General features: G+C 59.2%; 1 protein-coding gene across 3 annotated transcripts in view; it reads left to right on the top strand.

The window, feature by feature from the left end:
- Nucleotides 1-27967, top strand: part of COL26A1 (collagen type XXVI alpha 1 chain) — a 200385-nt gene that overhangs the window by 167756 nt on the left and 4662 nt on the right. For all 3 annotated transcript variants that reach the window (XM_027042028.2, XM_027042026.2, XM_027042027.2), the window contains 8 exons: nt 9850-9911; nt 16550-16706; nt 18776-18874; nt 19491-19643; nt 21599-21682; nt 22866-22918; nt 26327-26362; nt 27649-27696. In XM_027042028.2, the coding sequence (XP_026897829.1) occupies nt 9850-9911; nt 16550-16706; nt 18776-18874; nt 19491-19643; nt 21599-21682; nt 22866-22918; nt 26327-26362; nt 27649-27696 (692 nt within the window). The remainder of the gene's footprint in view (nt 1-9849; nt 9912-16549; nt 16707-18775; nt 18875-19490; nt 19644-21598; nt 21683-22865; nt 22919-26326; nt 26363-27648; nt 27697-27967) is intronic.

The following is a 27967-nucleotide window of genomic DNA, read 5'->3' as shown; positions in this document are numbered from 1 at the left end:
GATGCTCTAGGGTGTGGTCAGCCATGGTCCACATGGTTCAAGGTCAAGACCCACTGTCCTTGAATTCTGGGCTGGATGTGGAGGTAGAGAGAATGGAAGACAGATTTGCCCAGCCTGGTCAGCAAAGTCTCTAGGGCCATGGTGAGGTACAGAAGTCACAGACTTTGTCCATGCTTAGCCATGGTCCAGGCACTGTCTGCACATCCATTGAGAGTTGCTGCCCCAGCCGGGGCACATAGCCCAGCCCACCATGGCCTCAAGAGAAGGGAAGCCCTGGGTTCTAATTTTGGTTTTTAACTGACAAGCTGTGTGACCTTGAGCACATTGCTGAACCTCTCTGAATCTCATCCTTTTCACTCGCAAATGGAGGGCACTATGCCCGGGCATTTCTTTCTCTCAGCCAGTAGGTGCCTGGTAAACACTGGTGAATCAGTTTCACTTACCAGCATTGTCCCTTTTGCCCATGGGGTGATTCTGAACATTGCCAGAAAGTTCTGCGGTCCAGGGGCTGCTAACGTGGGTGCCCACGGGGAGGAGGTGACTGGCTACCATTGTGCTTTGAGAAGCTTCGGTGCAGTTGGCCCTTTGGGGATTTGTGTTTCTACCATGAAGACACCCATGTGAGGCTGCCCGTCTCCAAAAAGGAACTCAATTACTCTTCAATAAAAGTCTTGGCAGAAGTTCCTGAAAAATGTTGCCTTCTGTGTGATCCCTCATATACAAAAGGACGGAATTTAATTATTCTGTCCTGTCCGTGAGCCCCAGGGCTGGGTCTGGCATGCAGCCACAGCCCTGGCCGACCAGCAGGCTTCCTGGCCCCTGATGGGGCTCATTATTCTGGCATGTGTTGGGAAGGAATAGAGGAAGCACAGGGCGGGTCTCCCCTTCCGCCTGGCCTCGCCCTCTCCGCCCTTCCTTTTGGGGTGTGTGGCTTAGAGAAATCCAATGTGTCTGTGATTACCTGGATAAGTGGCTCTCCAGAAGTTAACTTGGAAAGGTGATTTCCTAGGCTCAGGTCCTACCGGGGCCTCTCTGTTCCCCCCGGGGCTGACCTCAGAGCACCCTGGGAACCCTTGGTAGACTCAGGAGCTCCAGCCTGCAGCTGGCTTGTTCCCTCCACTCCTGACCCCCATCTCCTACCCTCGTGGCAAATTAGATTCCTACCTGTTACAGGAGCCAAAGCTAGGGATCTGTAGGAGGTCGGTTTTGGCTGGCGGAAGGCCAGGCGGGACCTTGGAAAGGTGAGGAGTTGGGGGCTGAGAGCTCCCCAACACCCAGCCCAGCTCAAATTTGTCTCACTTTTCCCATCTGCAAAATGGGGATAGCAATCTAGTGTCTGCCTCAGGGTTGGTGAGAGGCTCCCACAGAAAGAAAATGGGTTTAAAAGGCTTAGACCAGGGCCAGACCCAGAGCAAGTCCTGCTTGTCTCACCAGTAGTAGTCAGGGCTCAGGGCCACCTCCTTAGGAAGCCCTCTTGATGTCCCCTGGCTGGGGTTGGCCCTGCCTCACATAGGAGAGGCACACAGATGGACAGTGGTTGCTTATGTGTCCAGAGAGCTTTGGAGGAGAGGCCACTTGTCCCTGGGTCCTTATCACAGAGACCTAGGTGTGTCTGTAGAAAGACAAAATACTAAGTAAGGTTGCCAGATACATTATTGTGTTTCTATTCGCTGAATCTGACAACAATGTCTGTAAGGCAGCTGGAGCTGAATCATGGAACACTCTTAAAAGTCCAGAAGATTCTTTCCTGGTTGATGAGTCTGTTTGGGACTTGTCTGCAGGTTGCACCTTGAATCAGTTGCGTTCTCCAGAGAAACAATCAGTAGGACGTGTGTGTGTGTGTGTGTGTGTGTGTGTGTGTATCTATATAACTATATGTATCTCTTTAGATCTATAATCTATCATCTATATTAAGGGGTTGGCTTATGCAATTATAGGGGTTGGCAAGTGTGAAATTTTTAGGACAGGCCAACACGCTGTGAAAACTCAGACAAGGGTTTGCTGCTGCAGTCTTGAGGCAAAATTCCTTCTTTTCTGGGAAACCTCACTTTTTGCTTTTAAGGCCTTCAACTGATTGGATGAGGCCCACCCATGTTATCCAAGGTAACCTCTTTTACTTAAAGTCACCTGATCGTAGATGTTAAACACATCTGCCAAACACCTCACAGCAACATCTACACTAGTGTTTGGCCAAGAACGGCACAAGACTCTTGCCAGGTTGACACATAAAATGCACCACCCCAGGCCTCCATCCGCCCTCAGCCAGTAAGTTTCAAGCCGCTAATCCTAAGGGGCCATGGTGTGGGGGGGGATCTACTCATGCCCAGATATATGAGTTTCCGGGCCATTCCCCTACCAGACTTTGTAGTGTGTGTTCAAGGCCATCTCTTCTGAGGCCCATGGCGATTCTCAGGGGTGGGTCAGTGGGTCAGGGAGAGATGATCTTGCCCGTTTTACTGAGGAGGAAACAGGTGCCGAGGTCCAATGACTTTGCAAAGGTGTTGGCTTAGCGGTGGAGCCAGGTCTCCAACTTCTTCACAGTCAAGACACGTGCAAATGGCTTCTCCTAATGCGGGAACCTTCCCCAGGGAACCGAGGGAGGAGCCCTGGGGGCCAAGAGTGTCTCCTGTGCCATGAAGCCACGATCTAGGCCTTGGTCTCTCTGCCTGTAAATGATTCTCAGCATCTGCTCCCGCTCCGTTCAGAACACTAAGAGCTACAAACAAATGGCCCCCAAGGGCTATCTGTGTCATTTATTCCACGGGTGTTTATTAAAAGCCTACTATGTGCTTGCTAACATGTGGGATGAGAGCTGGCCTCATGCAGAGCAGACCCAGAGGTCACTGGCCCCACCTGGTAGCGGCCCCAGAGGGAGAGGTCGCCAAGCCAGGGGCTCAGAGCTGGTGAAGGTGGAAAAGCCAGCGACCCAGATGCCAATCAGTCCCTGGGAGCCACTGTTGGAAGCTGGCTGTGCATCTCCGGACCTAGGACAGAGGGCCCGGGGCAGGGCGGGCACCGCTCACCCGGCTCAGTTCTCTTACCCTACACAGGAGCCCTCATGAGGTCGGGATGATTGATCTCGCTGTTAGATCAGGAAACTGAGCCCAAACCATAGAACATCAATGGGAAAATTTCCAAAAACATGGGCAAAACTCACCCATAATCCTGCCACTACAACTGTTTTTATTTTTCCAGGTTCCGTTTCTTGGCTGTCCATCTTTTATGTGATTATAAGCAGAAAACAGATCCAAGGTTGTCATTTTTTACATAGCATCCTGACCATGTGTCATGTTCTTACCCAGTTAACATTTGAATTATAACATGTGTATTAAGTATGTATATTGTTTTAAAAAGGCAGGTGTCCTTCAAGGCTTACAGTTAAAAAAGAGCAGTCCCGGGGCACCTGGGTAGCTCAGATGGTTAAGTGTCTGACTTCAGCCCAGGTCATGATCTCACAGTTCGTGAGTTTGAGCCCCGCGTCAGGCTCTGTGCTGACAGCTCAGAGCCTGAAGCCTGCTTTGGATCCTGTCTCCCTCTCTCTCTGCCCCTCCCCTGCTTGTGCTCTCTCTCTCTCTCTCTCTCTCTCTCTCAAAATAAATAAAACGTTAAAAAAAAAGAGCAGTCCCCTGTACCCCTCCTCACCTCCCATTTTTTTCCCCTATAGTCCAGCTTTTTGGGGGTAGGAGGCCTTACCTCCATAGGCTACCTGACATTTATATGTTGTTACTTCTGTTGGTTTTTAAACTTAGAGGTTCTCTGTTGATTCTGTCCTGTGGGAGATTCTGGTGCTTTTTTTCATCTCTGACCCATCCTCTGTGTCTTTTCCTCCTCCTCCCAAGTAATTGTACCACACTTTGGGTTAGATCAGTAGACAATGAATGACTAGCATTGTATAACAAAGGAAGTAATATTCACAGCTGATCTCAGGTAATATACCAAGCTGCATCTCCTTCCTTTAGACTTCTTTTCCTGGAGTTAGTGATTCATTTTTTTGTTTGTTTGCCTAGTTTTCTAAGCCATGCCATACATGTATCCCTTGGCATGTCACTAATTCACCCCAAATTTTCCAAAAGAAGTTTAATTCTCCCTCACACTCACATACATCAGGGGCTCTTCCCTTTCTATAAGCCCTCTGTCTCCTGGTCTAATGTGGTCAGGTTGTGCTATTTGCTGTCACCAGGTGACATGCCTTTGTTTCCCATCTCATGTCCCTTTGTTGTTGAACTCCTTGCCTTTGGTGTCCCCGTTTTGTGACTTCTTTTCTCTAGCTTACTCTGTTTTGGTGCAGTACATCCTTCAGCACCTTTCTGAGAAGAGGTACATAGAGCGTCAATGTTTTGAGGCCATGCATGTCTACACATGCTTCATTTTACTCTCATAACCTGAGGGATAGTTGAGCTGGGTATAGAATCTTAGCCAGAAACTGTACTCTCTCAAAAGAATACCCCTATCTCCCAGCTTCTGCTGTTACTGTCCAGAAGTCCAATGCCATATTGATTCTGGACATTTCCTGGAGGCCTCATTTTATCTTGGAAGCTTTTAAAATTTTCTTTCTGGGATTCTGAGCTTTTGTGGCAATGTGCTTTTTGGTAAGAGTTGGGTTTTCGTTTTCTTTTTTTTTTTTTAATCTGGCATTTCACATGTTCTTTCAATTTGAAAGTTTATATCAGTCAGTTTTAGGTGTCTTTTGGGATCATTTCTTTTACTTTTTTCTCCATTTTCTTTCTCTAGAACCTCCAGTTAGTTATTAGACCTTCTGGATTGATCCTCTAATTTTCTTATCTCTTCTCTCCCATCTTTCATAGCCCTCATTTTGCAACTTTCTAGAAAATCTCCTTATCTCCTAATCCTTTCACTGAGTATTTTACATCAGCTATTTTTTTTTCCATTTCTACAGATGCATTTTTGTGTTTTGAAGGTTCTTTGTAAATAACTTCCTGTTGTTTCGGGGATGTGGTATCTTCTCATATCTCTCTAAGGATATTGGAATTTTGCTGTTTTTTGAAGTTTTTTTCTGTCCACTCATTGTCTCTGTTTTCTGAGTTTTCTTTTTTCTTGTTTATTGTTTTGGTCTTTGTCTTTTGCATTAGAGGCTCTCTGTGCATATTTAATAGTCACACACCAGGAGCTGAACCCCACAGGTGGACAAATCCATCTTCTCATGGGCTTTACTGCAGGAGTTTGCACAGGGCCCAAAGCCACTGCACATCCACCTCTTCTCTCTGGTTGGAGGGGCCTAGCTGGAGGGGTGTGGCCTAGCCAGAGAGGGCGTGGCCTGATGGGTGCATGGCCTGGCTGGGGGTGTGGTAGTGAATTAAAAGACAAAAGAAACCAGGACCTAGTCAAGACAAGATTTCTCCCCCCACCCCCCCATAGCAGTTTCCAGCAGAGAGTGAGGTGACCAAAGTCTCACCAGTAGAAGAAGGTCCTTCACACCTTTCAAGGCTCCAATGGGGAGGAGGGAGGCACTAAAAGAATGTGTGACCCAAGGCTGAACTCTTGGGTAGATCAGGGCTGACCAGATATGTAGTAAGATAGAAAGGTGCCAGTCCTTTCTGTGCTGGGCCCAGCCCAGCTCTTGTCACATTGGGGAAACTGAGGCCACTTAGGACCTCTGTGTTCCTGTGGTTCCCTGTGAACACACCTGGCCAGCTCCACCCTCTGTCCCCACAGCATCTGACCCCATTGACCTCCTGGGAGCTTTCTTCTCCTAACTGGGCTTAGGAGTTTTGGCTGGAGTCCAAGGTCTCCAGGGGGATTTTAGGAATCTCTTCCAGCTGGGCCTGCTTGGGTTGGCCTTCTGGTGACATCCACCCTGCACATGTCCGCTGCTTGTGGATCCATCTCACAGAGGGAGCTGGGTGTCTGCGGACAGGACCACCCGTGTGCCCTGGCTCCCCCTGTCAAGGTCTTATGGCCCAAGCCTCACAGTGGTCTCACTCGGCCTCTAGACTTTTCTGCGGTCGGCGAGGGTCCTCTTGGCCTGGGGAGTCAGCTTCTCTCAGGAACTGGGTCCTGAATTCTGGATACAGAGCCATCACCAGCCGTGCTGACTGAAGGCAAGTGGCAGGTAGATTGGCAGTGGGTGGGCAGAGCCCGGCAGTGACAGCCCAAGGGCAAGGGCACGGGTGGCAGCAGCAAAGAGTCCAGGATCCTGAAGTCCTTAGAGCTGATCCAATACAAACCCCTTTTACAGATGAGAAAACTGAGGTGCGGAGAGGTCACATAAGGGCTTCTCCAGCCTCACAGTGAGTTTCCACAGTCTTTCCACTGACCACACCAAGGAGTGAGTCCCTCTCATTCTCTCTCTCTCTCTCTCACACACACACACACACACACACACACACACACACGGAGACTGGTTTGTTTGGCACATCTACACTTCTGATGCCCACATATTGGCATCAGAGTTCCTGACACACTTTCCTGCATCCTAGCCACCAGACATATGCGGTGGCCCCAGGCACTCGTGGGCCTGTGTGTGCTAGGAAGCGGGCTGGGATCGTGGGAACTCTCGGAATCTCAGGAAGTCAAAGTTTTCATCTGAGTGTGGGGCAACCGAGGCCCAGGGCCAGTGGACAGGGCCTGGTCCCCTCACCGAGGCGCTCAGCACCCTCAGTGCCATCTCCACGTTCCCACTGCTCCCGTGAATAGTTAGAAAAGTTGAAACAAACATAATGTAATTGCTTGTCGATGACAGAATGCCAGGGGAACCATAAAACCCACCAGGCCTCAGCGCCTGCCCAGGCAGGTGGCACCGGGAGGCCGAGCTGGCAGCCTCACCCCTGCCCCGCTGGCTGGGCCTCCTGGGCCTCTCTGCGGCTGGGGAACCGGACCCCCTGTGCCCGCTGACGGCCAAGCCGCACCTCACCTGCCAAGCAGGGTGCCCAGTGCCAGAGCAAACTGGGCCCGGGCCCAGCACACTTTCCAGAAATAAGTTCCTGTGAGAGCCTGAGGCTCGCCCCTCCCTCCACAGCCCTTACCCCCTGCAGAGAATCCCCTGTGTTGCCTCAGACCCTGGAAATGTGTTCACGGCCCCTAAACCCCTAACGGCCTCAGGAATGTTCACTGGGCCAGGCTGGGGCTCCCCGGCTTCCGTCAGGCCTCCTGCCCTTCCCACCGGCCCCCAGGGTGGGGTGGGGCCCTCCTGGCCATGGAGGAGTCCGGGCTCAGGCAGAAAAGTCACTTCTTCACACTCCCCAGAGTCAGTGCCTGCTGCCCGGGAAGACACGACTGCTGGGGAGGGTTCTCGGGCCTTTGCCCCGAGGGCAGGCCTCCTCCTTCTTACCCCCCAGCCACCCACCTCATCAGTATTAACAGGGGCCCCAGGGGGAGGAGGCGATGGTTAGGGAGGTGCGGGGGCGGGTGGGGGGTAAGGCAGGTGGGTGGGGGGTGGGTAGATAGGTGGAATTAGCTTAGCGGGTGGACGGATGAGACCCTCTTTGTTTTGGTCTCTGTCTTTCCATTAAAGCCTTCTTTTTTTTTTTTTTTTTTCAACGTTTTTATTTATTTTTGGGACAGAGAGAGACAGAGCATGAACGGGGGAGGGGCAGAGAGAGAGGGAGACACAGAATCGGAAGCAGGCTCCAGGCTCCGAGCCATCAGCCCCGAGACTGATGCGGGGCTCGAACTCACGGACCGTGAGATTGTGACCTGGCTGAAGTCGGACGCTTGACCGACTGCGCCACCCAGGTGCCCCTAAAGCCTTCTTTTAAGGCCCAGGAACCCTGCCTGTTTTCAGGAGGGAGGCGTTGAAAACCCCCAGGGCTTTCACACACTCTCTGTGTGTGCAGTTTGGCCCTGCGGACTGGGGGCTTCTGGGGACCCTGCCATTTCACCCGGGGCATCTGTGGCTTTTCCTCTGAGACCCGTCCCTGTCCCCAGAGAGGACCTCTCACCTCCCCTGCCTGGCGCCGACCCCAGCCAGGACAGCCTTCCAGCCTCCTGGAGGCTCTGACGCCCTCTTCCCACGTGGGCCTGGGCTCCTGGCTGCATTTCATTTACTGGCATCATCCGCCGAGCATTCTCCCCTGCCCTTCTCTTAGCTTTGTGGTTTATACCTTTTCCTTGCTTTCTTTCTTTTTAAAATGTACTTATTTATTTTGAGAGAGAGACAGCGAGAGAGAGAGAGAGAGAGAGAGAGAGAGAGTATGAGCAGGGGAGGGGCAGGGAGAGAGGGAGAGAGAGAATCCCAAGCAGGCTCCATGCTGTGAGCGCAGAGCCTGACTCCGGGCTCGATCTCAGGCACCATGAGATCATGACCTGAGCCGAAATCAAGAGTCGGTCGCTTAACCGACTGAGCCACCCAGGCCCCCCTGTACCCTTTTGTTTCTTCACCACCCTTTCCTGGGAGAAACTAAGGGGAAGCATTGGGGGGGGGGGGTCCAGCAGAAAACTCCCATGTTTCAGCAGAAAACCTCTCCGTCCCTCACCGGTCCTTCGTGAAGTCCTCCCCCCTCCCAGCCACGGAACTGTACATTCTTCTAGTTGTTTGAAAGTTTCAGTGTTTATACCTCAGTCTCTAATCTGTTTTAGGTATCAGGGTTACCGACACGGTTTTATTGAGGGGGGAAAAAAAGAGTTCTGTTCCTAAAAAATGCTTATAAACCACTGACTGAGCCCAGCCCAGGGGAGCCGGGGAGGGGAAGGAGGGTGAGCAGGGCCTCTCCGAGCCCACATAATTCATCTTGTAAACCGAGCCAGGGCTGGTGAGCACACCGCCAGTGTCAACCCCCCTTGCCCTGAGGCCAGGCACCCCTGGGAAGGACACAGCCCGTACCATGGTCCTGAGACCCCTGGCCGTCCCCCACATGCCTCGCTGAGCAATCACCACTGAAGGAGGAACATTAGTGAGGTGATCTGCTTCCAGAGATGACGTTGGGGGCCTCTCCAAGGACAGGGGAGACCAGTGGGGGGCAGGTACAGACGCTGCCAGTGAGCTTCAGGCCTCACCGTGGCCACGGGGCCTCTGACAGCCCCAGCACACCAAGTGGGACCTAATGAGTTACCCTCAAACCTCTTGTGCGTCTGTTCATCCTGAATGAGGTTCCAGGAAGGTCAGGCTTTGAACCGAGTGAGAGATTTAGGCATCCCTTGATTTCTGGGGCCATAAAAGCTCTTGAGAACAGCTTTGAACCATCTATTTCCTCTTTAAAGAGCTCGGTTCCTGGGGCAGACAGACATAAATAGGTAATTATAGCCCAGGGAGATGTGTGCCTGGGGGGTTAGCCGTTAGTGGTCTCCTAATTGGCCTTCCGGCTTCCAGCCCCTCCCACGCCCACCCATTGTACACTCTGTTGCCAGAATGAGTTTTTCAAAAATGCAAATCTGACCTTGACTTTGACCCCCTCCCACAGCTGCCCCTGGCCTCAGGACGCTGCCCAGAGCTCCTTCTGCCAGGCCTCCTCCGCTCGGGCCCAGCCTACTGCTCCAGACTGGGGGGGAAGAGTTGGGGTGGGGGGGAGAGGGTCGGCCAGGTTGCTGCCAGACCCTTCTCTTTTCTTGCCTGTCTGCAGACCTCAGCCCTCTTCCCTCACCTGGCCAGTCATTGTGCAACCCTTAGGCCTCGCCTTAGATGCTGCTGCTTCCAGGAGGTCCTCCCTGACCACCACCGCCCCCACCCCAGATTGGCATCACTGTCCCCCATGACGCCCTTTTGCACATTCTATTCTTAGAGCCAGATCAGACAGGCTGCATGGAGGAGGGGGCGCTGAGGATAAGGCCCTGAAGGACGAGTAAGAGTTTGCCAGGCAAACCGATCGGCGAGCTCCCCACCTGCCCAGAGGCTATCCTGGTGGCTGGCTGCTCTCAGCCCAGGGTCTACACTCCATTCTCACCCTTCTCTTTCAGAATGCATGAACTGTACCCGGCTCAGCGACATGAGTGAGAGGCTAACCACGCTGGAGGCCAAGGTCAGACGGCCTGGGGAGCTGGCGGGTGTGCGTGCGAGGGTTGTGGATCAGGTTCCTGCAGGGTGTGACTGGGGAAAGCCCGGCCCTGAGCAGCCTGGTCCCAGGGGTCGGGTGCTGCTGGGGCCTCAGCGGTTCTGGGTGGTCTACTCTGGGCTGCCTCCTGGTGTGGGGGAAGGGAGCAGGGAAAGCAAGAGATCTGGTCCCGGACAGCAGGCTGGTCTGGGTGTGGGCCTCAGTGGCTGAGGGGGCTGGATATCCAGAAGCCGACCCCTCAGTGGAAAAAGGAGGGAGCCCTGTCCCTCCAGAGGCTGCTGCCCCCCATTCTGGCTCCTCCTCTCCCTGTCTGGCACATGTCTGGGCACAGACAAGCCGATGGGGGAGGAGCTGCCTGGCACCAGCCAGCTCTCGCCCCGCCTACGTCGGGGTGGAGCGGGTCACCCCAGAGGCAGAAGCACTGAATAAAGAATGAGTTAATTTAGGGGCGCCTGGGTGGCTCATTCAGTTAAGTGTCTGACTCTCGATTTCGGCTCAGGTCACGGTCTCCCGGTTCGTGGGATCGAGCCCCACGTCGGGCTCTGCGCTCAGTGTGGAGCCTGCTTGAGATTCTCTCTCTGCCTCTTTCTCTCTGCCTCTCCCCTGCTTGTGCTCTCTGTCTCTCTGTCTCTCTCTCAAAGTAAATAAATACACTTTTAAAAAGAAAAAAAGAAAGAAAAGAAGAGGAAAAGGTAATTTATTTGGAAGTAGCCCCAGGCAGCTCTGGGGAAGGGAGGACGTGTGAGGCACAGGTGTGGCAACAGGCGGGTTCCCCGGGTGGACACCGGGGGACCCTGTCCATCTGGCCCCTCTGAGAGACAGTGCCTGGGACAGAGTCTGCCAGGGGACGAGGCAGCTGGCGGTGTCTACCATTCCTCCGTGGGAGACGCTTCTGCCGGGCTGTCTCCACCGTCGCCTCATGTCCCCTGCCTCACCGGCCTGCTGGCATTGTTCCTGTGGCCCGAGAAAGCCCCAGCGGCGAGTCTCGGGTCTCCCGCGCCTGCAGGAAGGGGCCATAGCTGGGGACCGCGGGCCGAGTCCCGACTGGGGACGAGCCCCATTCTCCTTTTTGTCCCAGGGTGGCTGCTTGGGACGAGGCTGCTGTACCTTCACATATCTGAGGAGCCTCCTGGGGCCTGGGGCTGCCGGGGCGGCCCGGCCAGGAAGGAGGGTCCCAGTGTAGGAGGCGGGTGTGAGGATGGCCAGGGTAGGGACAGAGCACTGGGGCAGGCCGAGTGTGGCAGGGCCACAGAGCGGGCCCAAAGGTCGGGCCCCTCCCGGAAGAGCCTGCCTGGCAGGTCTTCCCAGCAGACGCACAAACACACTCGAACACACACAGACACACACACAGCCCTCGCATCACCCTCTGGCCCTGCCTCTTGCCCTGAAAGCCTGGCCGTGGGGGCACCTGCCCGGCGAGACGGGGCTGCGGATGACCGTCACCCAGAGTCAGACATGAGTGGGACTGTCACCGGCAGCTGGGTGACTCTCCCCGGGCTCCCAGCGCCTCATCTGTGCGGTGGATTGAAGTACCAGCCTTTAAAGGGCCGACGAGATGGTGGGTCCCAGCCTTGGAACCAGTCGGGTGCTGGACAGATGTGAGGGTCTGTGCTGGCCACACCGTCTTGCTGTCCCCATCTTACAGATGCAGCCACGGGTGTGAGGGAGACACCCGTGCGGAGCACATGGCATGAGAGGCCCAGGCCACGAGTGCCCCCCGCCTTGTACCCAAGCCCTGGGTCCCCCGGAAGCCCCCTGGACATGGGGGACTAGGGGACCTTGTACCCTCCTTGGGGTCAGTGGCTCCGTGGGGGTGGGGTGGAGGCCATCAGGGAACAGATGTTGTCACGTGGGCCAGGCCGGGGCTGGGGAAGCCCCGGGAGGGTGGGGGTGCTGGGGAAAACCCCGGGGGGAACGTCTGGCCCCCGAGATTTTAAAAAGAAGAGGGGTCCCCAAGCCAGCGGGCCTGACGGACATTTTCCAGCACCTGAAGCCTCTGAGTGGTTTGGCAGAGTATTGGCCAACAGCCCGCCCTGGCCCCAGCCCGGCACCTCGGGGTGTTACAAGTCACAGCCCTGGGGGCAGAATGGCACAGGGCTAGCCGTCCTCCGCCCAGCTGGCCCTGGCCCTCCCGCCGAGAGCAATTGCTCCCTGTCCTCCCGCCGTGACACATCACTCGGCCACAGCAGCAGGCCGTGAGGGGGCTCCAAGGTGAGGGTCGTGACCCCTCTGCAGACCCTGGTGTTGGGGGGGTCGGGCGCCTGCCCAGGAATGGCTCTGCCTCACCGGGTCCCTGCCCAGCTCCAGGCCTCCGTCCGCTGTCCTGTGAAACGGAAATCGGAGTCGCTGGCCCCCCCCACCCCCCACCCTCCCTGGGTTGTTCTGGGGGAGGGTGTACAGGGGTGAGCTTTGGAGACGAGAGGGGGACGTGGTGGGCATCTGGGGAGTGCGAAGAGGCGGCTGCCTTCTGGATTCCCAGCTCAGGGATGGGCGATTCGGGTCTCAGTGTCTGTGCGTTATCTGGGTCACCTTCTAGCTGTTTATTTGCCTGCTACATGCCTGAGTGTCCCCTGGGGAAACAGAACCCCTGAGTGGGCTCAGGTCTGAGGGCCCTGAGAGGTGGCGGCCTGGAGAGGGAGGGGGATGGAAGCTGGCTGCACTGCCGGGACAGCCCTGCTGAGGCCAGGTGAGCCTGCTGGGCTCAGAGACGACATGGGGCAGGATCGGTGGCTGTGGTCGGGCCGGTGAGAGCCAGGCAGGCGAAGCCCAGATGGGGAGCCAGAAGCCAGACGGCTGGCATAAGAGAGCGGCAACCCAGAGGCCTGGAAACTGTGGCTGCTGCCCCTTCAGACAGGTAGCCTGCTTTGGTGTGTCAGAAGGATGTGCTCAGCTGTAAGTAACGGAAACCCAGCCAGTGGCACGTTATTCTTTAAAGACATTTATTGTTTGTTCAACAAGAAGTCCAGCAGTAGGTGGTCTTGGGATTGGTTTGGTGGCTTAAGAACTCAAGCTCTTCACAACCTTCCCCTCCACCTCCTTAGCGGATTGGCTTTTGTCCTCATGGTTAGTGCCTCATGGTTACAAAGTGGCTGCTGCAGCTCAAGGCATCGCATCTTCATACCATGTTCAGAGGCAGGATGTAGAGGATAAGGCAAAGCACCCTAACAGGCTCTTCTGTCTCGTCGGCCAGCACCAGGCTGTATGCCTACCTCCTAGTTGCAAGAGAGTTGGGGAAATAAGTACCTGGCCGATCATGATTCCTCCTCTGGAGCACACCCACAGGTACACAATAGGGGGCTCTCATGTCCGGCAGCCATCAGGTCTGCTCCCTCTTCACTCCCTGCAGGTGCCTGAGGTCCCAGAAGGTCCAGACCTAGGAGCTGATCTGGGACTCCTGCCACCCTCTTTTCCTGGTGGGGTGGAAGGCCAGGAGGAAGAAGTCTCCTGACTTCCTTCTTCTCCTCCCCCTCAGTTTAGTCTCCACGGGCCGCATGGTGTGGGAGGGAGCCCGAGAGGATTCCCCTGTGTGAGGGTCAGAAGCCTCGGAGTTAGCCAGTCCCCGGTGCAGGAGGGCAGCCTCCCGGCCGATCAACCAGGCCACAGTGATGTCATCGGAGCCGCTGCCCTCCAAGTCTGGCTGCACTCTGGTTTTCTCGGGTCAGGTCTCCATGCCCACTGCTGCCTGCCCTGGTGAGGTTGTCCGCCCGGGTGGGATCGGTTTCTCCAGGAGGCCGGCCACGGCCAGGCGTGGGAGGTGCCCAACGAAGAAGTGAGGGGGGCCTTTTGGGAGGGGGCGAGGCTGCAGGTGGCAGGTCCCCTGGGGGTGGGTCCAGAGCCCTGCTGGCGAAGGGGAACACGTAGGCCTGATCCCAGGAGCCCAGGGAAGGTGCCCTCCCAGGAACCCTGGCTGCCCCAGCCCCCTGTTGCTCCTGAGGACTCCCTGGAAGTATGTCCACCTTGAGGTCCCCCAGAGACACTGCAGTTCAGCCCAGCCCCCTGTGTCGTCACCTGCACCCCCCAAACCCACCTTCTCCCGGGTCTCTGTCTGACTGGTGGCGATCCCACGGTCCCGGGGGCCAGGCTGGAATCAGGGGACCCACTCCTGCCTTCACCCGTGCTCCTGCCCCTGGGCTCCCCATCACGTGTCACTGACCCCCAACTCTTCCGCTGCCCCAGAGCCCCCAGCCTCGGCCGTGGCTGGTCAGCTTCCAGCGACACTCAGTGGCTGGGCAGAAACCATCCCACTTCCCTCCCAGGGCGTTGGTGGGGGGGGGGGAGGGATGGACTTTCACCCCACCCCCGGCCGCTGTGTGATAGTAGCCAGCTGCTCCCCTCGTGGGTGCTTCCATGAGGTTCCGCCAAGGCCCAGGCCGTGGCCAAGCTGTGGACAGGTGGACAGGGCACTGCGTGGGACCCTGGGCCCAGCCTACTTGCCGGGTGACCTTGGGCGAGTCACTTGCAGTCTCTGAGCCTTTATTTCCACCTCTCCTGTGATGGGCCGTGGTGACCCTTCCTGCCTCCTGGGGCCTTGGAAGGGCCAGAGGGGGAGGGGCCCGGAGATGTAGCCCTGGGGGTTGCCCACTGGCCCAACACAGGTGGAGACCCTGAGACCTGGTGCGGGGTGCCACTCTGTTCCCTGGTTCCTCAGAGGCTGTCACCCAGGCCCAGGGACACTGCGGGACTGGTGGGAGGGAGTGCTCAGGGACCCTTTTGTCACCCCCCCTCCCACCGCACACACACCCCAGAACCTCAGCCCAGCCCAGGCCTGGGTGCCGTGAAGGCCGCTCTTTGTCCCCGGGACCCACCAGCAGCAGCAGGAGGAGCTGGGGCCCAGTGTGCTTGACACGGTCAGTGTCCGCTTTGCTGACGGGAAAACTGAGGGCTGCCGAGGTCGCAACACTTGCACAAGCTCACACAGTGGCCGCCTAGTGGGAGAACCAGATTCAAACCAGCTCGTAAGGCAGCAGGGCCTGAGCCCCACCCCCATCGGGAGGCACTTAACCCGTGCAGGGCTCTGGGGACCAGGATCCAGGCTGTGGCTGTTGATACAAAGCGATCGTGCAGGGGTGAAGGGAAGGGCTGGCGGGGGTGGCCAGCCACTGGTGGCCCTCTGAGGGCATGGAGGTGGGGGGGCTCGGGGCAGGAGGGACCCTGGGGTGGAGCCGGGCAGCTGGAGCAAAGCTGGTGAGGCCCAGGAGGAGCAGGGCAGGTCGAGAAAGGCGCCTCCCTGCGTGGGAAGCGTGGGGCCGCTGGTGGTCTGGTTTGGAGGGGGGGCTCCCCAGAGTTCGCTTTGCCCAAAGTCCTCGTCTCCTACCATGTAGGGAGGCCCCAGGAGGGGATGGGGGCAGGTGGAGAGCCTGGGACCATAGACCCAGGGCTGGGCAGGCCAAGGGGCACGGGGCGGGAGGTGGGGTGGGGTGGGGTGGGGCGGGGTGGGGCGGGGTGGCGGGTTGGGGAGGCCAGGTGCCCCGGCCCTGGCCCTGCCCGATGTGGGGAGCAGCAGTCGGGGAATCCGTCAGGATGCGGGGTTTCGCTCCCAAGGCTGGAGGCAACAAGAGACACCAGGCTTCCTCTCCTGCAGGCAGATCCGGGAGCAGAGACTCGGGGGCCCGCGGTGGGTGGAGCAGGAAGCCGACTCTGTGGGACAGGCCTGGGACCCCTTCTCTGGGGGTGGGCCTACTCTGGGTCTCCGCACCTGCCTTGCTGCTCGCTCAGATCCCTGGTGCACAGCGCCCCCTGCTGAGCCTTTTGGAGACAGCAGGGACTCGCTGGGGCCTCTGAGGCCTGGCTACCAGTTCACTTGAATTAGGGAGACAGTGTCGCTGCCCAGGCCCTGGTCTTCGCAGTGTTTGACCCCCACCTCCCTCAAGGGGAGAGAACCGGGCAGCTTTCCACGCTGCCTTTTGATCTAGAACCCCTACTAAAAATCGTGCCCCAAGCCAGGACCATTTATATTCTTTTTTTTTTTTTCTTGTTATGTTTATTTATTTTTGAGAGAGAGAGAGAGAGAGACAGAGCATGAGCAGGGGAGGGGCAGAGAGAGAGGGAGACACAGAATACGAAGCGGGCTCCAGGCTCTGAGCTGTCAGCACAGAGCCCGACGCGGGGCTCGAACTCACGGACCATGAGATCATGACCTGAGCCGAAGTCGGATGCTTAACCAGCTGAGCCGCCCAGGCACCCCTATATCCTTTTCTTTCTCATTCTCTTTTTCTTTTTTTCTTCTCTAGTTTCCTCCCTCCTTCCTTCCCTCCCTCCCTCCACAACAGACCTCCATCCGTTGTCTGTGCCCTAAGCCAGGCCTTGTGAGGGACCAGTGCCCTGGGAGGAGCCAGGGAAGGGGGGGGTGGTGACCACTGGTCTCTCACCACGGTGACGGCCGCTCCAGAAGCAAGGCGCAGGGAGTCTGAAGGTGTCCCAGTGGCAACCTGCTTGAGCCCCGGGTCCAGGCTCTGGAAATGGGAAGAGGAGGAGGGCAGGGGTGGGAGAATATTCCAGAAGGGGAGCAGCAGTCCCACGAGGGGCATGAAGTCTCCGGGGACACATATCTCGTACACGCATGTCTCGGGCCTGGCGGGGGTCCTGACCTCTGCCCTTGTCCCCAGGTTCTCCTGCTGCAGGCGGCAGAGCAGCCCGCAGGCCCGGGCAATGACCTGCCGGCCCCCCAGAGCACCCCACCACCCTGGAACGAGGACTTCCTCCCTGACGCCATCCCCCTCGCCCACCCAGGGCCCCGAAGGAGAAGGCCCACGGGCCCCGCCGGTGAGTGAGGCCTGCGGCCAAAGCAGCCTGAGCACGGCCTCCCAGGGCCTCTACCACGAGGTCACACAGTAGGCCCTTTGGATCCAGCACGCTCCCTTGCTCTTTCGACACAGCGAGCGAACTTTTCAAAAGCCGGTGGGGGTTGGGGGGGAGGGGTTCACACGAAAAACAGGATTTCCGGCTTCTCTTAGAAAAATGGAAGATCTGGCCGTGGGGGTTTCAGTCCCTCCTGGAAACAGTTGGCTGCAGCCCAGTCACGGCTGCCTCCGCAGACCCCATGCGAACCGCTGAAGTCCCCATCCTTCCTTGTCGCCGTCGTTCAGTTTGGTACATGTCCTCATGACCTGCCCGCTGCCTCTTTGCACCTGTGCTCAGCCCCGCAGCCCAGCCCCGGCCTTCTGGAGTTTACCGCCTCCCCCCACCTTCTGGGGCGGGGAGGGGCTCCCGGAACTCTCTGGCCGGGGTGTCGGGGGACATCTGCCACCGTGTTGTTTGCTCCTTCCCTCCTGTGTTTAAAAATTATTTTTAACATTTATGTTTGAGAGACAGCACAAGTGGGGGAGGGGCAGAGAGCGAGGGAGACGCAGAAACCCAAGCAGGCTCCGGGCTGTCAGCACAGAGCCCGACACGGGGCTCGAACCCACAGACCGAGATCATGGCCTGAGCCGAGGTCTGACACTGAACCGACTGAGCCACCCAGGCGCCCCTCCTGCGGTGTTTTAAAGTCAGGAGTAACTGTTTTTTCTCTCTGCAGCTTGTATCCACTGGGCTCGGCCCTGGGGGTTGTAGAATAGGGACAGTAAGCGTAATAGCGGGCGGTGAGCACTGCTGAATGCCTGTCCCGTGCCACGCACTGTGCTGGGGCTTTACCCCGGGCACGTGGGTGGCTGGCATCTGTCGATGTGGCTGAACTCGGGGGTTTAAGGCCGGTGTCCCTTCTGACTGGTCACTATCTGTGCCGTGCCAGTTATTAAATATTGTTATATCACCCTAGGCTGCACAGATATCACTTCTCATCATTCCGGTAAGTTGGTGATGCTTGAGGTTACAGAGGAGAAAACCGAAGCTCAGGGAAACGACCCTTGGGGTCACCCCCGTGATCCGGGGCCATTTTGTCTCGATCATTGTTGGCCCGGCTATAGCCCTTTGCAGGTGATGCTCTCTCTCCATTCCCTCTCTCCCAGCTGAGGCCCCAGCTTCTTAGCACTGCTGTCCACACTCAGCTCTGAGCTCACACCCTGTCCCCCTCCCCACCTCCTCTGCCCTGTTTTCTGCGTGTGCCTGTCTAGTTGGGACAGAGAGCAGAGCAGGAAGGGCACAGCCCCCAGCAGTGGGAGTGGCCGGTGGCCGGTGCCGGGGAGGCTGTGGGAGGAGGGCTGACGGGTCCCCTGGCTCACCTCTCTGTCATCCCTTAGGTTTCACACCCAGGCAGCCACCCATGCCCACCTTCTTGCAGTCCTTCTTCTGGAACTGGGGAGGAGGGGGATTTCCCAGCCCTCAGGGCACCCAGGCCCCACACCCCCTGGGAGGAGCTTGGCAGGTGCTCTGGGTCTCCTGGGCCACACTTTCTCTTCACCAGGCAAAGTGCAGTTCTGAGAAATGGCCGCCAGGTGGGGCACAACCCCTACAAATGGTGACACCTGGGGGAGCCCAGGCATTCTTGAGAGCAGGTGAGGGGGGCGCTTGTGTGCTTTAGGGCTTCCTGGGGCCCCTGTGGAGGCCTCGTTGGGGAGCTTTTTGCCAGGAGCCCAGTTCCCGACCCTGAGCAGGGAGACAGCAGGACCCTTGAGAGAGGGGCAGCCTGGCTCTGGGCCCTTGAGCAAGGGACCACACCTTCCTGAGCCTCAGTTTCCCCACCTGTCAAGTGGGAACAAAAGTAGCTCTTGAGATCACAGGAATGAATAGGTACAAAAATGGTCTGTAAACTGTAATGATGGAGAAGGTGTCTGCTCCGGGGGCAGGGCTGACCAGATGGCCCAGATGGTCAGGCCTGAAGTCCCCCGCTCCCCCCCCCCCTCATGGCGGCTCGGCCCACAGTGTCCTCAGGGCTTACCTCATTCTCTCCTCAGGGCCCCCGGGGCAGACGGGACCGCCAGGGCCTGCAGGTCCCCCAGGCTCCAAAGGTGACCGGGGCCAGGCAGGAGAGAAGGGCCCAGCAGGGCCTCCCGGTAAGGACACCCCGCACCCCAGATCTGACTTTGTCTGCTGGAAAGGGTCTGGGGTTTCTCCCCTATCTGAGCAGGCGAGGCCTCCCACAACCCCCGATCTTGCTGGGGTTAATGAGTGCCGTCTTGGGGGGCTCCAGGCTCACTTCCTCCCACCAGCACCCCCACTGCCACCCTATCCCAAAGACTTTAGGTCTGGTCTGACCCTGGGTTGCAGGAAGGACGGAAGGCTCCAGGCGCTGGGGGTGCAGGTGTGTGGGTGGGGCAGCTGGGGCCTGGGGACTGTGCTCAGTCATTTAAACAACACCTCCAGAGAGCCTCCCAGCTCCTCCTGGGTCCTGCAGGGAAGGCACAGGTCCTGTGCTAGCCCAGGCTGGCTGCCACCCTCAGTGCCCCGACCCCAGAGCTGAGGTCCCAGGAGGGGGCGACCCTGCCTCCCTTGCCTCCCTCCCTCCCCTGGTGTTCCCTGTGCACTAGGCCTGAAGGGAAAGCCGGTTCACTCACATCCCAGGACAGCCTTCCGGGGACGCTGGTCTGGAGGCCACCACCGGCCTGGGTCCCGTCTGCAGTGTCAGCTGCCAGGCCCAGCCCTCGCGTGACTCCTCTTCTCCCGCTGCAGGCCTCTTGGGGCCGCCAGGACCCCGCGGGCTTCCTGGAGAGATGGGACGCCCGGGCCCCCCTGGCCCCCCCGGCCCAGCAGGCAGCCCAGGCTTCCCTCCGAACGGCCCCCAGGGTGTCCTCTACTCCCTGCAGTCGCCGACAGACAAGGACGGTGAGTGCCACTGAGGGGCAGGCCCCGGGGACGCAGACCCTCAGTGAGCAGGGCCCCAGCTCTGGAGCCAGGCTCTGCCGGGTGGGGCAGAAGGGCCTCTGGGGGTGGCCGATGCAGGTCCCCCAACCCAGCTCTTGGCCCCAGCCTGGCCTATCCCTGCTCTGGTGCTCAGCTGCTGCCCCTGGGGTCCTGACGCCCACTGAGTCTCTGTTGTCTGCCCTGGCCTCAGTTTCCCCATTTGGTGAGAGCAGCGCCCCCGAGGTCACCGCTGCTGCGTCTCCTGGAAAATCGTCTCACCGTATGCAGGCCATGTGACAAGTATTGGTTGAGCACCTACTATGTGTCCTGCACACTCACTGGGGATGCAGCAGTGAACAAAACAGTCTCCTGCCCCCGGGGGGCACAGTCTGCTGTTTCTGAACCCGGAAACCTCCGCCTACCTATGGGAAGGGTGGGGTCAGGGAGGCCCGGAGAGTGGGGTGAGGGCGTCACAGGGGTATCTTTCGGTTAAATGCCCTGGGAAACCTGGGGAGGGTTTTAAGAAGCTAGTGACAGTGTTAAGTGACATCCTGGGCACGATGGGGGATGGGGACCTCTTGTCTTGGTCAGAGAAACCCAAGCCCCCTCCGGCTGGTGCTCCTGTCCCCCCTCAGGCAGCGCAGCCCTTAACCTGAGCTTTATTATTATTTTTTTAGATTTTTTAAAATGTTTATTCATTTTTGAGAGGGGGGGAGTGAGAGAGAGAGAGAGAGAGAGAACGAGCGGTGAAAGGGGAGAGAGAGAGGGTGACAGAATCTGAAGCAGGCTCTCGGCTATGAGCTGTCAGCCCAGAGTCTGATGTGGGGCTCGAACCTATGAACCGCGAGATCAAGACCTGAGCCGAAGTTGGACGCTTAACCGAATGAACCACCCAGGTGCCCCTAACCTGAGCGTTAAAACCTAGGCCTGAATCCCATTGTCCCCGTCGGAGCCTCACTTTCCCCACCTGTAGAGTAGGGGGTGGGTATTAGTCCCCGTTGGAATTGCTCTGGTGGGAGGAAGCGACTCAGCCTTGCAGAATGGGGGTCCTGGGCTGCACTCAGTGGGTGCAGGGGGCCAGCCAGGCGAGAACAGAACCTTCTGGAGCAAGTGGGAACTCACTGAAGACTCAGGGAGGGGGCCGGTGCCACCAGTGCGGTGCTCTGGGGGGCTCAAGGCTCAGCGCCCACCCCTGAGCCACATGGAGCCATCCCAAGGCTCCCGCCTGCCCTGGTCTGGGCCAGACGCCTCGGGCACTGCCTTCCTGACACCTCCAGTGATCAGAGCCCTTCTCAGATGGGACCTTCTTTACCCGCGGCCCTGGGGCCCCTGAGTATGAATTTGGGGAAGACTGGGGATGCCCCAGCGGGCCCCGCCCATCGCCTTGAACCAGTGGGAGGGTGGTCCAGGCTTCTGGGTGTGGAGGGAAGGGCAGAGGTGGGGCAGGGCAAAGGCACATGGGGCTTGACCTGTTTGTCAGAACTGGGCCGTGAACAGACCTCACCGCTGCCCCAGGCTGAGTGATGGGCCCTGTAGAGGCAGCCCAGGCTCTTGCAGCTCAGGGGGCTGAGCCCGGAGGGCTTCTTGGAGGAGGCCCCACAGGAGTGAGCCAGTCAGGTGCATCAGAACGGGCCTGTGGAATGGAGTGGGGAGGAGAGGGCTGGCCTGGAGCCTGGGGAGGTGAGTAGGGCAGGGCCAGACTCTGAAGGGCCTGGAATGCTCGGGAAGGAGTTTGTGCATTATATGAAGCCCCCCAGGCTTTCCCTGCCCTTTGACCTGGCCCCCGTGGGAGTCCGAGCGTCTGCTCACCAGGGCTGCTGTGAGGCCCGGTGGGGTGGGGGCGCCTGTCCTCCTGGCCCCGGGGGAGCTCAGGCCTGGCACCCCAGCCTTGCCGGTCCTGCCCCACCGTGTCACGGGCCCCTCTGCTCTGCCCACAGATGGACACTCACAGCTGGCCTCTGCTGCCGTGGACACCGTGCTGGCCGGCGTCCCAGGGCCCCGGGGCCCCCCTGGCCCTCCAGGTAAACGCAGAGGGCAGCTGCACAGCCTGGCCGGGATTGCCCCCCGCCGCCCCTGCCTCTGGGCCTGGCCTGGGCCAGGGGCTCTCGTAGGGCCGGTCAGGGGCCCGTGGCCTTGGCAGGGTGCTGGGGATATGGGTGTGTCCACAACTCACCGTGTGGCCTGAGGTGAGTCCCCTTGCTCACCCCTTGGGGCCCCAAATGTTTCTGCCAGGTGCCCAAGTGAAGCAGCTCAGGGCTGCCCCCATGTGGGCCTGAGTGGGGGTTGCACCGGGGTTCATGGAGGCCCAGGCCCAGGGGGAGGCAGGGGGTGAGCTCAGGGGTGGTCCAGGAGCTGGCAGGGCAGGTGCCCGGAGAGGCAGGAAGCCTGGGGCCTGGTGGCAGAGACCAGGGGCCGGGGGAGGGGGGGCAGGGGACAGCCCTGGGGCTCTAAGGGCTGGATCCCCTCCTTCCAGGGACCCTCACTGGTGGGGAGGGAAGGGGCGTGTGGGGCAGGGGCCAGCCCTGCTTGTCCAGCTGTGTGGGTGCCTCATTCCCCACCAGTCATTTACACTTTCATGTACTGACCGAGGACTCCCTGCACGTGGCACAGACATGCGTATCGACCGTGGCCGTGGGTGGCGGCTGGTTCCCTTTCAGGGACTGGTCTGGAGGAGGGGTGGGCGTGGGTAGTGCCGGAAGGCTTCCTGGAGGAGGTGATGCTCATCCTGAGACAAGAGGAAAGAATTTGCCAGGCTGTGGAGGGGATGGAGAAGCTCCAGAAGGAAGGAACAGCATCTGCAAAGGCGCAGAAGCAGAGGAGCTTTTCAGGAGAGGATTTGGGCCGGAAGGGGGGAGGGGGCCGGCCTGAGGACCTCAGGAGCCCCGAGAGGGACCTACCTGGAAGTTGGCTCTGGGTGGCCACATGGAGAGTGGATGGTCGGGATGCTGTTGCAGTAACTCAGGCAAGAAGGATGGCCTCGGAGGGGTAGGGTCCGAAGCCCGGAGGAGGGGCGGACCTGGGAGACATTCGCCAGGAGACTGGCTGGCTGGGGAAGGGCCGGGGGGGTGACCCGTGGATGAGGCCCTGAGGGAAGAGCCGGTTGCAACGTAGGCGCTGCAGGGAGAGGGCGGTGGAGGTGGGCTTTCCGCGCTAAGGGTGGGCAGGGGACTGGCCCCAGGTGACCGTGTGTGACTCTGCCCACAGGTCCTCCTGGCCCACACGGTCCCCCAGGACCGCCAGGTGTACCTGGATCCCAGGTAAGGACTTCCCTCATTTCTGGCAGGGGCTGGGGCAGGGTGGGGGGGGGGGGGTGCTCCCCAGGAAAGAGGAGCCAGGCCCCTCCGCAGCAGGGCCCAGCAGGATCCAGGGGAAGGTGGGTGTGACCCTGGTCATCTCAGCCGCTGCTGTCCTTTGCTGTCTGCTCCCCCATGCCGGGGAGATGTTGGCGTCCTTCCCGTCTCTCTGACTGAGACCCAGAGAGACCAGGTGCCTCCTGAGGCCATATGGGATCACAGAACGTCCACCCCAGCTTGTCGCCCTCCTCCCCGAGAGCCCCCTGTGTGTGAGAGGGCGCCCCGAAGCCTGGCGAGGTGGCCCCAAACCCCAGCTTGCTCTGCCTCTCCAGCTGTGTGACCTCGGGTGGAGAGGCGGCCTCTCTGAGCTCCGGCTGCCTTGGCTGCTAAGACAGGGGTACAGGGCTTCCCTTGTGGGTTGTTAGAGGGAGCAAGGAGAAACAGAATGCTGGGATGGGGTGTGTTTTGCGCCTCAGAGGCCTAGGGCCTGGGAAGAAATCACACCAGGGAGGGGAAGCCCGGAGGCAGAAAGAGGTGGAGCTTCCAGCGCCCCACCCCTCTCCCTGCCCAGAGCCTGTCCAGACCCAGGGCCCTGCTGACTCCTGCTCCAGGAGCTCAGGCTGTGCTTAGCAGGTGGCTGGAGGTGGCCCCTCTACTGCCAGGGCCGGGAGTCTGGGCCTTGGCCCTGTGAGTGCTGGGACCTTGGGAGTCCACCCCTTTAGATGCTAGAAGAACATTCCTGAAACACTCGGGGCGTCAGCCCCCCAAGCTGAGGATACAGCCGCTGAGGGGCCACAGGGCAGCCCCGTAGAGCTTACATTCTAGACATCAAAGAACCAGTGTCCCATGACTGCTAATCTGCTCCCTGTTGTCCCCACTGTGTGTTTTTACGCCGGGAGACACAGCATCGGGGAGGGGCAGGTGGCACAATGTCTGCAGGGAGAGGGGGACAGGGGCACCCTCAGAGAGGAAGGGTGGGGTGGGCCACAGAGCCCGACAGTGACGGGGGCAGGAGTGTGGTGAGGGACTGAGATGCCCAGGGAAGTGTGGGAGGCGGCAGGGGTAGAATTCTGTGCGGTCACACGCCTCCTGCTGCCCCAGCCTGCGGCGACAGAGGAAGTCAGGGGCCCCTTCCCAGCTACCTGTGCCACCTGCGTTCAGATTCGCCATCGTTCCGTCCCAGAGGGGGTGGAGAAGTGGAGGCTCAGAGAGGTTCAGTCGCTTGCCCAGAGTCACACAGCAGGGGAACGGCAGGGGTGGGGCCCCTCTCAGGCTTTCCCCGGCTGCCTCCAGCCCTCACCGAGAATGTGCTGGGTGCTTTGGGATAGCCTTAATCCTGCGAGGCGGTCTGTTTTCAGGGTCTTCAGGCCCTTACGGTAGTACCACTTGGGGGACTGTGCAGACCTTGTCCTTGTGGGGACCCGGGCTCCCAAGATTCCAAGGAGATTTAGAGGGGCCTAGTCAAAGCTGTTCCTCCTACCGACCCCCCCCCCGCCCCGCCCAAGAGGGTGTGTGACCTGGCATCGACGTGGAGGGTGCAGTGTCTTGACCCCTTCCCTCTTTGCTGTGGTCCTTCCGTAAGGCTGGGGGTCCCGTGGCCAGGACTGGGATGCCCAAGGGCACCAGACAGTGCCCAGCCTGTCCCTGGTTCCCCAGGGGCCCCTTGGACAGGCCCTGAAGAGCCCCTTCCATGACCTTCTGCCAGGGCCCACCCAGGCCCCCACACTGCAGGGGTGGAGCTAGGTTCCAAGGTTAGCCCAGATACGGACAGTGTCCGAATAACCACCAGCCCCCTCTGCTCACCATGGAAGGACCAGACAGGGTCTTCCCCGTGGACGGCAGGACCAGCCTGGTGACCTGGCCACTGTCTGTCTCCATCCCTTGCCAAAGAGTCGAGGCCTCTGAGGCTGGGGTGAGGGGATGTCCCCTAGACATGGGTCAGAGAGGAGTGGGAAGGGACCACAGCAGAGGATGAGGTGGCCCCTACTTTTCTCCTCTGAGCAGGACAGAGAGACCTGGGTTTGAAGCCCCGCTCTCCCAGTTTCCAGCCGGGTGACCCTGAGCAAGTCACTGGCCCCCACCTCCCCCACCCTGTGAAATGAGGAATCCCTCTTGGGTGGGCTGGTTGTGAGACATAAAGGGGACAATGGAGGAAAAGCCCCAGGCTCTCAGGAGACCCTTAATAAATGTTCTTCGTTAACCAAATATCTCTTGGGGTCTCTGCTGCGTCAGATACTGTGCTGGGCACGAGAGCAGGGACATCGGGAGCCCTGCGGTAGCTGATGGTACAGCAGGGGAGGCAGACAAGGACAAGTAAGGACATAAGTGTCAAGAAAGGAGGAAATGAGGCGATGTGACAGAGTGAAAGGGCCCAGGCAAGCGAGGCATGACAGACCTGCAGAGGTGACACTTCAGCTGAGACCTAAGGAACCAGAACTAGCAGCCGTACAAAGATGCCAAGAAAGGGCCCTCCAATTAGCCAGAAGAGCAAGTGCAAAGGCCCTGGGGCAGGGAAGAGCCCAGTGCTGACTGAGGAGAGTGAAGTGTGAGGTGAGGTGGGTCAGGGAGTGTGGGTTTGGGTCACAGGGCAAGGGGCTCTGAGTCTCAGGGAGGGAGAGCCTGTGACCTGATTTACACCTTTAAGAGGCCCCTGCAGCTGTGACTGTGGTGGGGGAATGGAGGACGGGGACACAGTGGAGCAGGGCGACCCGGGAGGAGACCCCGGAAGCCCTCGGGGGAGACGAGAAGGTGACGTGTGTTAAGTGGTGGCCCCTGAAGCGGCAAACGGAATGGACGTGTTCAGAAAGTGATGTGACAGGTCTGGCTGGTGGAACAGATTTGGCAGGAGAGGGAAAGGAAGGTTACCTCCCAGGCGTGTCGGGGAGCAGCTGGGAGGACCGGGGAGCCACCTTCCAAGGAGGTGTCCGCAGGGCGGGGTAGGTTTGGGGGGAGCCAGGGTTCTGCCTGGGGGAGGTGGATGGGTACCCCGTGGGTCTGGGCTCCGGGGAGCCTTCGGGCTGGACATCGGCATGGACGGGAGGCCCCCGGTGGGACCCTCGTGATTGGTGTTGCTGGCACTCACCTCTGGGGACCCCTCTCTCTTCATGCGGGGGACTGGGGGCTTGGCCATCCATGCCAGCTCCGTGTGGATAACTATACATGCGTGGCCCACTTCTCAGCAGAGAAGACCAAGCCTCAGGGAGGAGTCCGGGGAGGGTGGCCCAGGTGGGGCCTTCCTGTCCCCTCTGTGACATCCTCCTTCCGTCCTTCCAGATCCTGAGCCTGGTGCAGGGAGGATAAGGAGAGGACAGAGGTGTTGGGGGGCGGGGGCGGGCAGGCAAGGCCTAATCTGCTTTGTCTGACTTTCTGCAGGGCCTGGCCGGAGAGCGGAGCATGATGGGACCGGCTGTAAGTGAGGGGCTGAGCCGATGGGTCGTGCCCAGGGCGGTGGGCCCCAGGGTGGCCCCCGGGGTGCCGGGTGGGCAGAGGTCTGTCCCAGGAGCCTCGCCTGAGCTCAGCCCCGCAGCCACCCCAGACATGGCCCGATCGTACCCCGCCCAGAGAAGGGGCAGCCTACGTGTGGTCCCCACTGCCCGAGTTGGGAAGGGGTGCCCTTAGGAGGTGGGGAGCCCCTCACTGGGATGAGGGTCCTCAGATCTCTCCCGAGGCTCCCAGACCCCTGAGTTAACAATGCTGTGTGACCTGCAAAGTCCCCTCCCTCCTCTGAACTTGCCAAGAGTGGAGGCTCAGACAGCTGGCCTCTAATTTTCCTCCTTGGAAACAAGAATTTCTGAGTCTCAACTCCTGCCTGCAGGGCCAAGGAGGCGGGCACCTCCTTTGCCCCCAAATCTAAAGTTAGGGGCGTGCGGCCAGGGAGGAGGGACGGATCTGTGCTGAGCACCTACAATGTGCTGGCCGCAAGGGAGGCGCTCTTCAGACATAGTGAGTTTAAGCTGCATTGCAGCCCAGCGAGGCGGGACTTTATTTGCCTCATTTTTGAGAACTGGCAGCTAAGACTCAGAGAGGTTAAGTAATTTGCCCAAAGTCACACAGCGAAGCAATGATGGAGCCAAGATTGAGACCCAGGAGCGTTAGCCTCGGAGCCATGCCTCCTCCTGGCTTCTGTCTGGTAGACGCTGCTGAGCCCCGTCACGGGGCTTCTGGTGGCAGGCGCCAGTCAGAGCTCATTACCGCTTTGGTTTATTGAATCCTCCTAATACTCCTGGGAGGTAGGCAGTATTATTACCCCATTTCAGAGATGAGAATGCTGAGGCACAGAGAAGCAAAGTAACGTGTTCCAGGTCACATAGGACAACACGTGGGTGTTCATGTGCGGCTGGTGTCACTGGCCTGGATTCAGAGGCGGAAGCAGAGAGAGGCGGGGACTCGCTCCCCGGAAGAGCTGAGAGGTGGGCTCATGGGGTTTCAGACCTGGCTCCTCGGTGGCCCAGAAGCACAGTGAAGCCGCTAAAGCCAAGCTGTGCCGGGTTGTGCAGAGACGCGTGGGGCCTCAGCGCTCCTGCTCTGCCCCCGCCAGGGCAGGAGTTCCCATGGGTGAGGCTGTCAGGCTCCGCCCCGGCACCCTGTCCCCAGGCCCTGCCACTGACTCCCCGTGGTCTGCCCAAGAAGCCGGGGAGGGGAGGGAGGCGCCCCGGTGCCCCTCACCGGCTTTGGACAACTTGACTTTCTCCTAGGGCGAGCCCGGCGGGAAGGGACAAGAAGAGGAGAAGGCGGCTGCAGAGGTAACAGTCCTGTCGGCCGCGTTCCCCGCCTGCCCCCTCGGCCGTGTCGCAGCGGGACGGCCGGTGCCCAGCAGATCTGCACCGACACCCGTGAGCCCACAGGGTGCTGGGCCATGGGGTGAACAGGGTCCCGGCCCCGCGGAGGAGACAGATGAGGGAAGTGATGATTGCAGCATAGTGTGCCGATTCTGCAGTGGGGGTCGCACGGATGGGGTGACTGGCCTGCAGCCGGAGGACGGGGGGGGGGGACCCTGCAGAAGAGAGCCCCCCG

This window comes from Acinonyx jubatus, chromosome E3 (assembly GCF_027475565.1).
Source record: "Acinonyx jubatus isolate Ajub_Pintada_27869175 chromosome E3, VMU_Ajub_asm_v1.0, whole genome shotgun sequence".
NCBI classification, from domain to species: Eukaryota; Metazoa; Chordata; class Mammalia; order Carnivora; family Felidae; genus Acinonyx; species Acinonyx jubatus.
The sequence above is the reverse complement of the archived record's forward strand: the minus strand, read 5'-3'. Positions and strand labels throughout refer to the sequence as shown.